Source organism: Perognathus longimembris, chromosome 5 (assembly GCF_023159225.1).
Source record: "Perognathus longimembris pacificus isolate PPM17 chromosome 5, ASM2315922v1, whole genome shotgun sequence".
Lineage (NCBI taxonomy): Eukaryota > Metazoa > Chordata > Mammalia > Rodentia > Heteromyidae > Perognathus > Perognathus longimembris.
The window spans coordinates 3,467,958-3,484,748 of record NC_063165.1 but is presented as its reverse complement, the minus strand read 5'-3'; the positions used below and the strand labels follow the sequence as shown (position 1 = coordinate 3,484,748).

The 16,791-nt window shown below is 55.9% G+C and overlaps 1 protein-coding gene across 1 annotated transcript in view; it reads right to left on the bottom strand.

Moving 5' to 3' along the window:
• Nucleotides 1-8,068: 8,068 nt before the first annotated feature.
• The window catches only part of Dscam (DS cell adhesion molecule), a 305,816-nt gene continuing 297,093 nt past the window's right edge, over nt 8,069-16,791 (bottom strand). The window contains exon 33 of the mRNA XM_048346574.1: nt 8,069-8,421. Within this exon, the coding sequence (XP_048202531.1) occupies nt 8,069-8,421 (353 nt within the window). The remainder of the gene's footprint in view (nt 8,422-16,791) is intronic.

Sequence of the window (16,791 nt, the reverse complement as noted above, 5' to 3'; positions counted from 1 at the left end):
AGGAAAATGGGTGGGGAGTAACTATAAAGAAGAAGCAGAAGCATGACATCAATGGGCTGAGAGTATAGGTTGACCTGTGAAGGTTCAAGCCCAGAACCTGAAGAGAAGTGGGAGATGCACAGGGGCGGTCCATGTGTGGGAATTCCTGGATCAAACCCTTCCTGTAGGTGACAGAACTCAGCCTCACACATTTGCATTTGAAAGGTGTATCACGGACACTGTCACTAACTTGGTGGGCTGGGCTCCCATTTCAGGGGCCCCCAGCCGCTCTGGTTCTTCTCCTTGGCAGACCGTGACGAGAACGTCTAGAACAAAGGCCACACTCTTGAATTTCAAGGTCTTAAATCCACCGTGAAGATAAACAGTCTGAAATCACAGGGTTCTTGATCGGCAGGGGATGGACGCCGACCGTTAAGAGACCGAAGGATCTGTGAGATCTCAGCAAGAGAGCTCTGAGTGCCGAGCAGGGGGCGTCAAGTGAGCCGGCGGGCGTGGGGCCAGAGCAGACAAACAGCTTTCACCGGAGGGCCCCAAGGCAGGGTCAGGACGCCGCAGATCCTCGCGGAGAGTGCTCCCCAGAGTGAAGGGTGGGCCCGGTACCCAGCAGATCAAAAGGGCACCGGTGGGCACTGGTGATGGAGGCCAGCGTCTTCACAGAACTGAGATCGCCGCAGAAACAGAGAGAAGGGAAGGGGCCCGAGGGGCCCCGTGTTCTGGGCAACAGAGACAAGCAGGGCTCAGCAGAGACCGCCGGGGAAGAAAGATGCCTTCCGCATGGCTGCCTTTTGTGGGGTCCAGCTGGGCTGTTATCTTTATTTACTGAAGTGCTATTTAATAAAATTTGCTTATTAAAAAATAGGGTACGGCGTTTGAGAAACGAGAGCTTGCGTGTATTGCTTTCATTGGGTCTAATAAATAAGAAATAAATGGGGGCATGGAGCCACATGTTCTTAATGAGTTTTTAAATTTTTAAGCCTTTTGTTTTAGAGTGATAGCAGTAGCTTCTTTCGAAGCTGTTGTAATCCACACATTTGTGGCATGAAAACGCTTCACGAGTCGACTCCTCTCCTCCCCTTCCTCCTCCGGCTCCTTCTCCTCCTTAGAGATGTCAGTGCAGTTAGCTTGAGGAGCTAAATGAACTGGAAAGAGCAGAAGACACAAGGAAAGGAGCTAGCCACGCATGCACGCACGCCAGCACATCCCAACATGCACCTGTGTGGACTCATTGCGGTCTCCACCAGCGGCCACCTCGATTCCAAGCCCTGCGGGAGGATTTGCTCCCGGGTGCCGATGTACCAGTGTAACAAAGTGGCCCGAGACGGAGCCGGGCTGCATGCGGGGTGTTTCCCACCGGCTGGTGGCTCGCATGCGTGCTCTTACGTAAGCGGGTCACAAGAAGAGCCAACCCGACTGGGCCGTCCCGAGTTCCACCGCCTGGGGCTGAGACCCTAGGGGGCAGTTGGTCTAGGTGCCGGGACTCCAGGTGCCATTTGCTAAAGCCGTGATGGTTGCCCCCACCACCCCCCAAACCAGATCCGACGACTCTGCACGCAATGACATTGGGGCTCTTCTCTTCGGTGCTCCTCTTCTCTTTTGTTCTGTCTTTGGAAATAACTGTGCTCAGCTCTGGTCAACAAGTTTCTGCCCTAGATGTTACACACACGTCGGACTCTTCGTAGCAGGGAGCGAGAAGCATGGGGCTGCCACAAAGCAAAATGTCACAAAGAAGCCGGAGTCGAATTTCTAGAAATGCATTAGAGGTGCGCAGATAGGCTCCCATCTATAAATACCTGGCGTTCAGTCTTTGAGAGCTCTGACTGCTAGCCTACATGTAAATCCTCATTAGGTTACAAGCCCCAAATAGATTTTTTTTTTCCCATCAAAGATAGCGCTAAAATTGGATGCCTCCTGGCTGAGCCCAACCCTGCTGAAGAAATCAAAGGATCTTCCTTGGTTTTAAAGCCCTGATGGCTCACTTACCCCCGAGTCTGTCAATCTAGATGAACCCTTTTTTTTTGCTGAGTGCCTGTTTTAGCAGCTTCTTGCGGGCTCTCTCTCGTTCTCTCTCTCTGAGAGGGTTCGTGAGGACAGGCTCCCGCGCAGAGCATGCGCAGGTGACCATTGGTGGGAGGCAGAATTGGGGGAGCTGCTCTGTTGCTGCCTGGTTATTTCCCTGGGTATCACCGGCAGCTGTAGAAAAGGCTCCTACAGCTGCCTCAAGTGCCCTTGGGAAGGCGGCAGGAGCTCTGCATCTCAAGAGGGTTTGATCTTGCCCGTTCCAGGTTAACTTTGGGGATTTTTCTTTCCTTCCCTCCCTCCCTCCCTCCCTCCCTCCCTCCCTCCCTCCCTCCCTCCCTCCCTCCCTCCCTCCCTCCCTCCCTCCCTTCCTTCCTTCCTTCCTTTCCCCCCTTTCTCTTTCTTTCTCTCTTTCTTTTTTTTTTTTTTTGCCAGTCCTGGGCCTTGAACTCAGGGCCTGAGCACTGTCCCTGGCTTCTTTTTTTGCTCAAGGCTAGCAACTCTTGAGCCACAGCACCACTTCTGGCCATTTTCTATATATGTGGTGCTAAGGAATCGAACCCAAGGCTCCATGTATACGAGGCCCGGTTAATTTTGGAGTACTTTCTTTCCCTTTACATTGAGAAGCCCAGTTAAGCCTCCCTCCTAAGTAAATCATGCTGGGGAGAAGAAGGGAGGAGGCAATCGTATTGGTTAATGCCACCCACTTCCCGTTCATTTGTTTAACTGATTATTTATTTATTGCCAATATGCATTGGCTAGCTAACACAGCTCCTACTGGGTAGTAGGCTAGGCTCGAGAGCAGACTGATGAGTAAGAGCTTACAGTAAGTAGTGTTCTCCAGGACTAGAACTTGAGATGTGAACTGGTGAAGGGCTACCAGGAGAAGCCGGGAAGGGAGGGAGAGGACAACGGTTGGAAGGGTTAGAAGGAAGGTTGTGCCTACCCAGCACAGGTCCAGCTTCAGGCAGGGCCCACAGCACATCACGAAACACCGATTCTCAGATCGACTGTTCCATTTGGAGATAAGTGAGCTGGGCTTCCCTCTGCCTGGCCTTGTCGGCCACTAGCTAAGCTCTTTCCAGTGACATCAACTCCGAGGCCTGCTGGCTTCTGTGCTTGTGGGACACGCGATAGCTCAGAGCAGCCGGAGGAAGTGGAAGAGGCTGCGGTTGGAGGGAAAGCGTGGAGACGCTGGGACAAGGCATGGGGGAAGATACACAAGGTCCGCCATGGCTCATCCATGGTTCATCCCCGCGCTGGGTTCACTCCCTGCCACCACAGCTTCCAGAAGGCTGGGGGTGATCTCAGTTCTGTGGGAAGCTCCATCCGAGGAGATTTGGTGGGACAACAATGTAGCCCCTGCTCCTGGGAGCTGGGCCCCCACGGCTCGAGTCGTCTAGTCAGCATTCCCTTCCTTGGACTCGTTCTAGGTGCTGTGGATCAGTGGACATTTCCTCTAGTAGAGCTGGCTTGTTGGGTAGGTGACCGAGACCCTCACACCTAAGAGAATGGAGCCTCTGGCTGCCATTCTCATTTAAGGACGTGGCTCCTGTAGCTTCCCGTGAAGCACCAAGAGACACCCCAGTGAGGGACATGGCTTCACTTGTCCCTTGGAAACCCAACGCCTTGCAATGCTCACGTTGTTATTCCGCTACCAGTGTGGCGGCCGCTTTCTACGAGATGCACCTTCTATTGGTCCCTGCATTCGCTGTAGCAGCAATAGTCTCCTGGTAGAAGATTCTCGCTCCTCGCTTTTGGCTCTGGATCCATGTTAAGGGGACTGGTTTTGTTTTTTCTGGATGGGCTCGACCGTCTTCACACACCAGAGGGAGTGCAGGCCTTAGAGGGGGAGGCAGGGCCTTGTGAAGCCAGGGGAAGCTGGAATGGGGCCTCCAGATGGCGGCATCTGCTGTGGGCGCTGGCAGGGAGGGGGCGGGCTGGGGGGACTTTGGGGGTAGATGCAGGGAAGGCACAGTTCTGGGATGGCCTTTGGGTCTGGTTGACCCCCGCTGGAAGGGAGGGAAGGAGGCGGGACAGGACTTCTGGAAGGGTGTCAGAAGGGTGCAGAACTTGGCTTGTGTCCAGCGTGCTGACTTCACAGGAGCCCGACACACCTCTAGCCCATCGGGTGCACATTTCCAGAGCTGAGGGAAGAGACGAACTCGCTAGCCAGTGTGCTCCAGCGTGACCTGTGACCCGGCCACCCCCACAGAATCCCACGAGGCATTCCAACACCAGCTCACACAACCGCTACCTACGAAGTGCTGGTGGAGAGTCCCGGTGGAGAGAATTTTATTTAGAAAGGCCCGAGAGGAAGCTGGCCTTACCAACACCACCGAAACCTTCTAGCAGTCTAGCTGCTGCCCTTCCTTTCCAGAATAAAAAACAAACACAACTGTGAGCCGAGCGTAGGACTTTATTAGAAAATATTAAAGTGTGCCATATATATATTGGGCTCGTGGACACTGAGCGTGTTCACTGACTGCTCCCCCTTTGCAAACAAGAACCCGTCTGCACTGCCGTCTGTAGCCCTGGCTCAGGAGATGTTCGTATATGACCAGTGAGGTGGACCGTGCTCCTTGTTGAATTAGAGGAGAGGTATACATGTTCTGGTCCAACGGCTGTGTCCACACGTCCAAGCCGGATGACGCTGCGCAAGGCTCGGGGTGAGTGGCAGGAAGGGTGTGTGCCGGAGCCCAGCCCCTTGGTGGCAGGTCAGGTGCTGTGCTAAGCTAAATCTCCTTTCCACCCTGAATCATGAAGCCAGACTCGTTTGCAGCGTTTGACAAGTGGGCACCGGAAGCAGGTGTGCCGAGACCGCAAGGACAGTCTCGGACGAGGACGGACGTTAGCGCCTTACCCGGCCGATCCCCCTTCCCGGGTGCCCTGGGAGGCCTTTCAGAAGCACCCTGGCTCCCCACAGAGAGCTCTGGAAGCTCTTACCAAAAGCCCCAGCCCTTCCACGTTGAGGAATTCACTCCCACCCACCGGAGCTCCGGGGGAGAGCTTCGAACAGCGTCCGCTGGCGAAGGGAAGGGCGGAGCTGCTCTCTCTCTTGGACCTTCCACCGTGGGGCTGCTACCTTTCTTGTCACTGGGATGTCAGCTCTCCCCAGGGCATTGTTCTGACCAACCCCCCCCGCCCCCACCAAAGTGTGTGTGTGTGTGTGTGTCCGTGTGTGTCCCAGACGCTTCCATCTCTGGTGTCTTTGAGACAGAGCTGGGAAGACACACTGCGAGTGATAATAAGCAGCTTTTCTTCCTACAGTGGGCTTTGAACTTCCTGGGCCCCACGGGGCGCTGCTTGAGGAGAGGAAACAGCGCCACTTTCCATGGTGCTCAGGGCCCCTCTTTCCCAAGTTGTCAACGTTCGTGAAGAAAAAAGGAAACGACGACAATGGACACAAACCCACATCACCGCCGACCCGAAAACCCCTTGTGAATGAGGGGACCCACCTCGAGAGCCAGAGCCGCCCTTGTCCTCCGGGAGGAGGGGTGGGAGCTTCTCACGGCCCCGGGTGCGAGAGAGCCTGGGATTTCCACCCTACTGGAACGTTCTCGAGCCGGCCTGCTCCCGGTCCCGGGCCTGGCGGAAGACACGAAAAACAAAACAAAACGGTGTGGCCCCGAGCTGTTCACCCTTGCTCAGAAGACTTGTGCAGATGCGAGGGGCCCGTGGAGGCCCGTCTCCCCGCGGGGGCTCCCCGTATCTGGCCTTAGGAGAACCCTGTGCGGCTGGGATCTGCCCGGGCTACAGCTCAGCCCGTTTGTACCTGCCGCGGCCCTGGTGCGGCGCCGGTCCTCGGGGTCCTCCGCCTTCTTGCTCTTTCCCCAGGATTTCGACAGGCAGTGTTTCGTACAGCCTTCGCGGTCATTTCTCGGTCATTCTAGATCATTCTGGGTCATTCTACTGCTCGGTCCTTCTGGATCCACGGTAGAGAGGGACGCGAGGCTCGGGAGTCCTGGGTGCGGATGTAGACTGTTCGCCATGGGTCCTCTGCGAGCTGCTCTTGCCCCTTTCTAGGGCAGTTGGCCTTCAGCAAGCCAGTTTCCGGCTTCACATCCACAGAAGCCTGGGCACCATTGCCGGAGATGGGTTGTAGAAGAACTTTCTGGAAGGACTCAGTGGTTTCCTTGCCAACCATGAGAAACGCTGTGTGCAGGCAGTCTTGGGCCTGGCGGATCAGGTCAGGGTGGCCCTCACGGAGCAGCACCAGCACATGTCTGGGGCAATGTGAAGCTTCGGGGTGTTTTCTGCCTCTGCAACCGGGGGGAGTCCCGGCGACAGGACGGAGCTCACCCAGGCTGACTCATGACTCGCACTGTGCTCTTTTTGTGTTTGCCTGTCCCGTCTTCTTTCAATAACGCTCTTCTAAATACCCTGGGGCCCCTTCAGTCTGTGGTTCTGACTGTTGGCAGACAGTCACTCTGGGTCCTATCTCAGGGGAAAACAGGACTTTCTGATGCATAGCCAGCAAGTGGAGTTCACTTTAATGAGTATTTTTCAGGGAAGGGCAACCACACATTCCATTTCAGAGGCACCTATGAGGTCATTAAAAAAAAATTGTACAGTTTGAGGGAACCTTTTCAAGAGTAAACAAATGTGGAAAATCCTAGGAGTTTTAGACCAATGATAGGGCTTTAATCTTTTCCCCCCCCTTGGGAAGTATTTTTTTCCCCTTTCTTTGGCACATAAAAGCAGTTGACATGGATTCAGTTCTGAAACCATGACAAGAAATGAAGACACGCCCCACACGCACGGAGTCGCCGCCAGGAGATTGTTTTAAAGGGGGTCCCGGTCCTGAAAGCTGTCCTTGAATCTGACCAGGGAAGTGGCCTGCCGGGAAGGTCAGTGGAAAGCAGAAAGGATGGACGAGAGAGAGGGAGCCAAGGGGCGGGGACAGGGAAGATACCGGCATGGGCTTGCGGGCAGCGCCCCCGCCCGCGTGGTTCTGTGGGTGCAGAGGAGCGGGTTTCAGGCAGCATGGGCGAGGGAGGGTTCCGGGCAATCGGTGGAAGGTCAGGTGCAGGACCCGCTTCCCCGCGAAGTGAGGAACTCTGGGACAGGGGCCAGCATACGTTTCCTGTTAAGGGCCAGATAGTCACCAGGTCAGGCTTTTGTAGGCCATCCCTGCCTCTGCGGTAACTAGCGAGGCACGGACGCAACCACGGAGTGCACGCGGACGGCTGGTCTTCCGTGAGCGGTCCAGGGCGGAGCCCCGTGAGGGCCTCAGAAGACGGGGTCCCGCCTGCGGCATCTTCTCTTACGCACGGGCTCCGGGTCTGGTCCTGGGGTTTGCGCACCGAGCGCGCGTAGGACGGGCCCCGCCACCAGCGGTCGGTGGGAGATGGGAGGGGTAGGCGTGGAAGTAAAGGCAGGCCACCTTTTCTTTTCTTTTTCTTTTTTTATTTCGTTTAGACAAAATGCAAAGAGTGTCTCATCAAATTAAAAAAAAAAAAAAGAAACCAAAAAGAAAAAAGGAAACCGAATGGATCTCCCCCCCACCCCCCCCAACCCCTCCACCGACGGCACTCGTTCTAACTGACAACAGAAGATGGAATCGAGGACCTGGTTTCTAATGGGAAAGAAAGGTAGGAATGGGAACGCGAGGAAAGCTGCCCCCTCCCGCACACCTCTGTGCTTCTGAAAGCCACGCGTAGGCCGGTCTCCCCTCCCCCGTCGTCCGCTTCCTCCGCCTCTGGCCTGGCAGGACTTCCAGTCAGAAGGTTTCGTTAGTTCCCCCATGCACTTCGTAGAAAATCAGTAAAAATGCAGTAGCCTGTGAAGATCATAAAACTGGGCTTCTTCCACAAAAAATCAGACGCCCAGGCGGATGAAACGCACACGCAGACAGGAAAAAAAAAGCAGGACAGTCTTTGCACTGTCTGTGGTTTCAGTATTTCTCTCTCTCTCTCGCTCTCTCTTTTTTTTTTTTAATATATTTTGGCAATTTTCTTTAATTATAAATATCGGAATTCCGTAAAAAAAAGGTAGCTTTTGATTGGACTGTTTAAACCGTATTTACAACGCTGTCCGGCCGCGCGGTTTGTTATACCAGGGTGTAGGACTTGGCGTAGGGATTGTTGCCTTTCAAATGGCCCCGGGAGTCCAGCAAGGATTCTTGGGAGCTGCTCATCTTGGCTGCCGGTCCCAGCTCAGCTCCCTCTCGCTGAGGTAATGTGGCCACGGCCCCCTGCTGCCACGAGGGTCCCTCTCTCGTGGAGGACGCGGAGGAGGAGGCCTCCATCGGGATGGGCTCCAGGACCGCGGGGCGCTTCAGGGTCCGACTTTTCTGAGGTTCCAAGCACGCTTGTCCTAAACTCAGGTCCCTGCTGGTGCCGGGAGCACCCCGGTTCAACAAGAAGTCCATTCGAAGGTACGGAGGCAGGTGGATGAGGTCGCCTGAGGACAAACACAGGGAGTTAGCGGGTTTCTTCATGTCCGTCCGCAACACGGCCGGATGGATGGATGTCTTGGGTACCAGTCGGGGGGCGGGGCGGGGGAACACACACACACACACACACACACACACACACACACACACACACGCCGAGAGATGGAGACCCCGATGCCCAACCGGGGCATCTCTCGAGACACCCGATCCGAGCAACGCCACGGAGGAGGCCCGGCTGTCAGCCCACCACCGCCCCGCAGAGCAAGTGAGGGGCGAGCAGAAGAAAACCGCGTCAACGGCAACGCGTCTGTCTGCCAGGCAGAGCGGACCATCAGCTGAGAGGAGTGAGGGGGACCCGGGGCTGGAGAGAGGGTGGAGCCCAGGAGGCCCAGAAGGAACAACAGGGAATCTGCTCTGCTACTGGCAGTTGGAAGGGGTCACGTGACCGTGGACAGCTCCTTAGTTTCGGCTGTCTACGATGGCTCCCTTGACGACATTGGCAGCGTATGGCTTCCCCACTGGGCTGTACCTCCCACGGGTGGGACCCTGGGCTGCTCCGAGCCAGTGGGAAGCCACCTGTGCTGCCCTGAGCGGGCTTTCCCTAACAGGCCGCCCTTGCTCAGAACTCCCCCACGAGCCCCGCTGCAGCCTTCTCGGAAGGGCCTTGCAGCTCGGGGTTCCCAGGCCTGCGTCGCGGCCCCTGGCCTCTCCCTCCTTCCTTCCTTTATTCTCCACCAGAAGTTTTTCAATCACTCTCTCGCAGGTCTGCTCTGTCTTGGCAGCTATGTTTTTTTTTTTTTTTTTTACTTTTTTAAATCCGAGCCACCTGCTCGTGACAACTTTTGTGATCAAAGTCATCATCCTGAAGCTCCGCCACGGCCTCTCCTCGCCATACCTGCGCTTTCTTCTCCGTCCCCATCTCCCCTTGTCCTCCGGCATCCTTTGACGCGGTTGCTATTCCGGCTCTAGAACTCTCGGCAGCCTCGGCACGGTGCGCCCCCCCCCTCCTCACCCTGCTCTCCTGCCCCCCTGTTCTCTCCGTTCTCTAAGTCTAGAACTTTCCCTGGGGCCTGCTCTCCCGGCTTCCTCCTTCCTAGAGTCTGGCTGCCTGGTGCAATCTCTCTGTACACAGCCCTTCCCATCCCGCTCTCTCCGGAGCCCCGCGTGTGAGCTTCAGAAGCCCACACCCACGAGACAGCCTCCGCTGCACCCAGCCTTGCTTCATATTGTCATCGTCCTTCCAGACGTGAACGTGGAGGCCTCCCTCTTCATCGCTAGGTTACTTGGCGCATCTCTCACCTCCTCCTTGCCTTCATCTACACGGACCCGGCTTTAATCTAGCCCCCCCATCCCCGAAGTGCAAGAAGAGGACACTTTGGGCCCAGCCTCTAGAAGCCCTCTGCAAGCCACGCGCTCCCGAGGGGGCTGGGTGTTTGGACGGTATGTGGGGACGAACACAGGAGGACACTTCCTGCCCATCTTAACGACCGAGGAAACCATCTTCTTGGCACACCTGTAACTCACGACACGCCAGGGAAGCAGCTCCGGCTGGAGCATGGCGGGGGGTGGGGGGGGGATGGGGGGGAGTAAGCATTTCCGGAGGCTGTGCAGGCGGCGGCAGAGGTGTGATGATGTTGGGGCTTGGGACAGCCGGGTGGAAACGAGGAACGAAGCCGCGAGTTACGGAGGTGCCTCCGCATGGATGTCTGGTGGTGGCAACAGAGAAGGCCAGGCCGGGCCTCCCTCCCTCCCTCCCTCCCAGGTTTTTTTTTTTTGGCCAGTCCTGGGCCTTGGACTCAGGACCTGAGCACTGTCCCTGGCTTCTTCCCGCTCAAGGCTAGCACTCCGCCACTTGAGCCACAGCGCCGCTTCTGGCCGTTTTCTGTATATGTGGTGCTGGGGAATCGAACCTAGGGCCTCGTGTATCCGAGGCAGGCACTCTTGCCACTAGGCTATATCCCCAGCCCTCCCTCCCAGGTTTTAGGTTCCTGACACAGGGTGGACAGTGCAGCCATGCTAGGGTTTGCGTTGCCGTGCGTGTGGCTAGCTCATTCGCGGACCGCGTGGTCCTGAGGTGGCGGCAGGAGGGGTCCTTGGGATGACTGGGGGTCGGCCCTGGGAAGGGACCTGGCAGGGGAGTCCAGGCTCTCCGTGGCCTCCTGCGTTGAGAGGCGCCCTCGTCCCCGCCTTCTGCCCTGGGCCCCGCACTAGAATTGATGGGGTGCCTTTTGCCCTCCATGTGCGGGGTTGGGTGAGGCATGGCCACAAGAGACTAGCAAGGGCACCCACTCGCCCACTGGCGCCCTGGCTGTGTAACAGGAAGGCTGTGCGTTCAGACCTGCGTGCACCCAGGGCTTCAGCGAGCACCGCCACGCATCCCCGCGGAACAAGAACAGTGAGTGGGAGGGGAGGAAGGGACCTGACGAGGACAGAAGAGAACTGGAGATGAATAAAACCAGGACAGGCACTGTGGGAAAAAAAATTATGCAATTTGAAGGAACACGACAATTTTCAAAATGATATAATTTTCTTCATATTTTTCCCAGAATGAGAGAAATGATGACTTACGGTTGGAAAATTATTTATCAAATGATTTCCATGTCGTTGTACAACACCGGCTTGTCACTTGGTACTTAGGATTCAAAGACTCACTGGCACTTTCTCATTGGCTTTCTCGGGATGTCTTTATCCAATTAAGTAATGATGAGTAATTATATGATTTCATTAGGAACTGTGGACGGTATGTAATTCACTACAATGGCCCCAGCAGCATTTTGGATTTGGTTCACTGAAATCAAACACGCTGTAATTCAATCTCAGCCTCATCTGAAGAACTGGATCAGAGAGGAGCCTGATAATAAATACTTCTGACAATTAATGGGTCATGGTGCTCTTGTAGAAAGAAATAACATCATGTTCATGTGCCATTCTTGTCAAAGGGTTTCGGTCACTAATAGAGGCCTACTATTGAAGGCTCTAAGTCTGAGAGTACATGAGATCATCTTTGTTCCTGACGAAATGCAGGTGGCTAACTCTTACAAATATGTGTGTGTATGTATACACACATATGTACATACACATATTCTTCAATCTTCCCTATTAGAGGGAGTTAATGTTTACCAACAAATATCATGAAGGCATTAACATAACTGAAATTCATAAATAAGCTCGAGCAGGTATAAAGGCCCATGGCCTAAGTCTGGCTACACAGGAGACAGACAGTCAATGTTGAAGGCCAGCCTGCAAAAAAATGAGCAAGATCCCATCTTGACCAATAAGCCAGGCGTGATGTTATATGCTTTTGATCCTAGCTTTTTTGGGGGGGAGGGGGTCATAGATAGAAGGATTGACTGTAGTCTAAGGCTGACCCTGGGAACAAAAGAAACACCTTACTGAAAAATAACCAAAGCAACAGGACTGAGGATATGGTTCAAGTGGAGAGGTGCCTGCCTAGCAAGAAAAGATGAGAAATCAACCACAAACTTACTTGCAACGTGGTGAACGCTTTCTATGTATATTGACACACTGGCTAAACTGATCAATTGAAAAGTGGGTGGAGTGTTACAATTTCCTAAAACCGATTATCTGCCTATCAGTAAGAGTCTAGTAAGAAAATTATAGTATTTTGCTCTTTCATTCTTAGGTGTGATATTTTTATCATGTTGTGCAGATATTTGAGAAAGTAAGGAAGACATCTCTCTTTAAAATGTCGGATGAAGAGTTTCCCAGAGTTTTTTCATGGCCGGACAGAGTCTTGAACTCCTGACGCATTTGGGATATTTGTGACATGTTGTGGACAATCTGGAGACTCGGCTTCTACCTGAGTCACTTCCCCTTGAGTGCTCAGAGCACAGGAAACCCCTCCAACGCCACAGGCTCTGGGCCCCGGCTGGACCATCCAGTCTTGGATTGGCTAGAGCAAATATGTTCGGAAATAAAAGAGCAGGTTCATGATCTCTGCCCTGTGCTCCAGTGTTCCCGGCTCGGAAGTACTGAAAAGAAGGTTCTGGTAGCCCAAAAGGATGATTGAGAAGTACAAACCCTTCACAATAGGAGTAGCTCTACGTCCCGTCCGGGTGGACAAGGCTGGCTGGAGTTAGCCTGTTGCAGGCCTGCCTACCATCTCTGAATCGCCAGAACCTCCGAGGGTCATTAGCTTTGGGTTAGTGACTGCCTGTTTTCTGATTGGCCCTCCGAGGAGCCCTTCCCGGTCTGTGAATGCCGCAAACGAGCTCTTTCAATAATTCATGCCCGCAGGGGCAGAGAAGGACTGGAGTAGTCAGGGGTGGGCTTCGTTTACCCCAAACACTGGACATCCATTAAGATCCCGGCCCACGTGTCAGCCCCTCGGATGCCTGCCCACATGAAGACAGTGGGGCGACGGCTCCAGCAAGAGAGGAGAGCAGTCGGGGACCGCGGTGGCCACTGGGACACTGGCAACACGCCGGGCCTGTTTCCACGGGGGGTGGGGGGGTGCTCTCCCAGGACTTCCTCCACGATGAGCAAGAACAGAGGTGGGGGGGGGGGCGGGGACGTGCCTGCGTTTCTCAGGTGTAGATCTGGACTCCGTTTCCTCGTGTGTGGAATGGGAATACCGGTATCTGTCACAGAGGGTTGTAGATCGGGTTGTGAGCTCTACTCTAGGAGGTGCAGAGAGGATTCATTCATTGGGACCTTAGCGTCCCCAACTGGGGAATCCCCGAGGCAGGCACTGGGACCAGCCGCCCGGTGTCTGTGAGGGGGACCTCACCTTGAAGAGGGGTCTCTGCAGACTTGACGAGGCCGAGGGTCGTCTGGGGCGTCAGGTGGGCCCTCGCTGTCGCAGTAAGTGTCTGCACAAGAGCCTCGCCCGGGGAGAGGAGCGGCCCGGAGATGCCCGGGGGAGAGGCCGCGTGGACGTGGGTGGGGTCACTGGGGTGATTCAGTGAGACGTCATGGACCCCCCGGGGCCCTTCCCTGGAAGGCACCCTTCCCTCGAGACCCTGGGGGAGGAGCGCGCCGCCCTGCTGGGCCCTGGAGGAGGCCCGGCTTAGGCCCGCGAGAGGACTCAGTCGTGCTGTCTTTGGACGGGTTTCCTCGCCGCTGCCCCGGGACACCGACTCAGTGTGGTCGTCCTGGCTGTGATTGGCTCGGGGCCGTGGGGGGCAGAACGGTCACCAGAGGGCGGAAGGGGGGTGAGGAGAGAGCGGAGAGGAACTCAGTGCTCAGGGCACCGACATCCAGGTGTGCATGTGTGTGCGCACGTGTGTGTGTGTGTGTGTGTGAGGGAGAGAGACAGACACAATGACGGACAGGGAGCCGGGAGCCTGTCCGTCTGCGAGGGCTGGAGCGGAGGCGGGCAGCAGGGCGCGCTGTGGGCAGCCCTGGCGAAGCGCATCCCGTCTAGGCTTTCAGTGTATACTTGCCTCTCTGTCTCTCTCATCTACACAGGCGTGGTTGCACACACATGCATGCATGTGCACGTACACACCCATGCACACACGCTTCTGGGAGTCTAAGCATAGATTTCTACTCAGCTGTCTGCACTCTGCTCGGGACACTCAAGGTCTCCTGTCAGAGCTGGCCGTCTAGGGAGGGGCAAAGGATGAGTGAGGCACTCCCGGGGAAAGGAGAGAACTCAGGGCCCTGAGGGCTGGACCAGACACCGGAGCCACCGGACATTTGCAGGTGAGCCAGCCGAGAGAGCAAGGAAGACAAAACCTCCCGAGTTCCCTCGGTATCGTCAGACTCCCGCACGGCGGCCGACCGACTTTCATCTTTGGGAGAACGATGACAGAGGCAATCCTAAGACCAAGCAGGAATGGACGGATGCAAAAAGAAACCACCATGTTCCCCCCCTCCTATAAGGGTTCCTGTCACCACCCCTGTGGGGAGAGCTGAAGTTTAGGTCAACGGCTCTTCACCACGGATGACCCACCAACACCTACCTATTGGTTAAAGGCCACAATGGCTGCTTACCACCTTACCACGTGGCAGGACGCCCAAGCTACAGAGCATCGCCTGCCTCCGAGGTTGATGCTTGGTTGATGCTCCGAGAAACCCCAAATACAGCTGGTCCACGTTCCTAAGTCCACTCGAATGTGACTCAGGGCACAGGGGACTCGACCGGGAAGAGGAATGGCTCCCGTCAGTCTCCAGGAGCCGTGGCCTTCGTGTGGGAACACGAGACAGACAGTCTGATGAACTGAGGTCAGACAGTTTCCCAGAGTCCTCTCCGTTGGCTCCCGTGCCTGCTGCCGTGGGAGTGGATCGGGAGGGAGAGGGCGTGGTTGGGACACTTGTGGTAAAACCCTGCCTCTGACTCCGGGTAGCTCCCGGGTGTCTTTAGTCAAAGGCAGGGGGAAACAGGAATATCTCAGGGTAGTAGTGAGCCTACGGAGTCTGGCCCATGCGTAGAGCTGTCCCGCCTATGAGATTGGATGAAGGATCTGTGAATGGAGAACTTCAGGGTACGTGTGGAAGAAAGGTGTGCATTTCTGAGCACTAAAAACCCCAAGGTTCACTGCGGTAGCTCCTCCCTGCGCAGATCTCTTATTAGTCGCACACTGTGAAAGAGTGCGTGCGTTTCCGAGCTCCTGCGGAAAGGGAGTGTGTCCCCCCCCCCCGCCCCCATCCATCTCCAGTGAGGTCTGCCGTCTGTGCCGCGCCGGAGCTGGACACTGAGATGCAGAATGAGAAGGGGCGGAGGCTTACCTCGCCTCGAGTTCTAGCAATTTCAGCCGCAAAGCAACGACCAGAGAGAGCCGACAGGAGGGAGATGGTGTCATCTGCCCAGACCACCGGTAGACGGGATCTAACACTTTTTTTTTTTTTTTAGTTTAATATTAATGCTGCAGCGCGGTAATGAAAACTTGTAAGCGAATCTCTCCCGGTCAATGAATCTTCACTCTCGAATGCAACAAGGAAAAACCCTAAATAAATAATGTGCGATTGCTACGAGAGCCCGCGGGCGTGCGGGGGCCGCGTTACCGCGCGTGGCTTGCACGTCGGAGGCCTCATGCATTTTTAAGAGCTCATTGACATTGCGATCCTCCACCTTGCGGCTGAACTTCCCAAGGTGCACCGCAGCCAGCAGCGGGGCTCAGGGGTGAGCGAGAGCTCGGGGGGGGGGTCTTCAGAAATAAAGCAGTTCTGAGACCACGCAAGATCGGAGAACCCTCCCGGGCCCGCGGGCGAGATCGGAACTCTTGGGCAGGGAGGCTGTCGAATCCATGGCGGGAGTGGGGGTGGGGGATGGGGGGGAGCAGCTCTGGGGGATGCGGAGAACCAGTGCCGGAGCCGGCCTGGAGCTTGTGCCCGCCACGGGCCTCCCAGGAGGCTGGCCGACCTATCTCGGCAGGCCCCTGCGTCTCAAGGCATTAGACGGGGCACGGGGCGCTCCCGACTTCTTCCCAGTGGACTCTGGGATGCCTCTGAGCTCGGCAGATGACCACCCCGGAAGACGGGGGGGCTGCCTGTGTGAGAGCGTCCTCTAGAGATGGATGCTGCATCGGAGGAGCACAGCATCTCACTGGCGGGGCGTGCGTGCGTGCGTGCGTGTGTGTGTGCGTGTGTGTGTGTGCGTGCGTGCGTGGTGTGTAGGAATGCCTTCACTTTTGGACTTGACTTCTCTATCTTGTGGCTTGGGGGCCCTTTCCCAGCCATCTCCTCTATGTCCTGCTATTCTGGTAAACGATTTGGTTGGGAGTATTAGTTGCATATATTCATACTTTCAGGTCTTGGGAATCGTGCAAAGTGCCCTTCTGCCTTGAGAACACTCCAGCAGCACGAGAGCCACGCAGTTCTACTCTGACAGGGCCTGCGGTACGGAGCCAGCTGCCTGCCGTCTGCGCTCTGGAAGTTTCCCTTGGACGCGTGCAGGACCAACGTGGCTATTTCACCTCTGCACCACTGCGCTACGAGCCCACAGGCCTCTCTCCGTTTATTGCCAGTCCTGGGGCTTGAACTCGGGGCCTGAGCGCTGTCCCCGGCTTCCTTTTGCTCCAGGCTAGCACTCTGCCACTTGAGCCACAGCGCCCCTTCCGCTTTCTTTTTAATGTGGTGCTGAGGAATCGAACCCAGGGCTTCGTGTATACAAGGCAAGCACTGTGCCACTAGGCCACATTCCCAGCCCCGGGCCTCCCTCTGTGTAACAACCCCGTGACTCCTCCACCATTCAGACCTGAACGCCAACCAAACAACGGAGAAAGCAGTGAGCTGCTCCAGAGGAGTCACCCAGAACCGGCGGACACAGACAACCGCCCCTGACCCCCCGGCGGGAGGAGTGGCTGGGGAAACATGCCGGAGTCCCTGACAAAGTTAGATGGCTGGGCTCTCAAAGGCGTCTCTGGGCCCCGGGGGCCCGAGCGGGGGCCACGGGGGTGGTGACTGGAAGACAC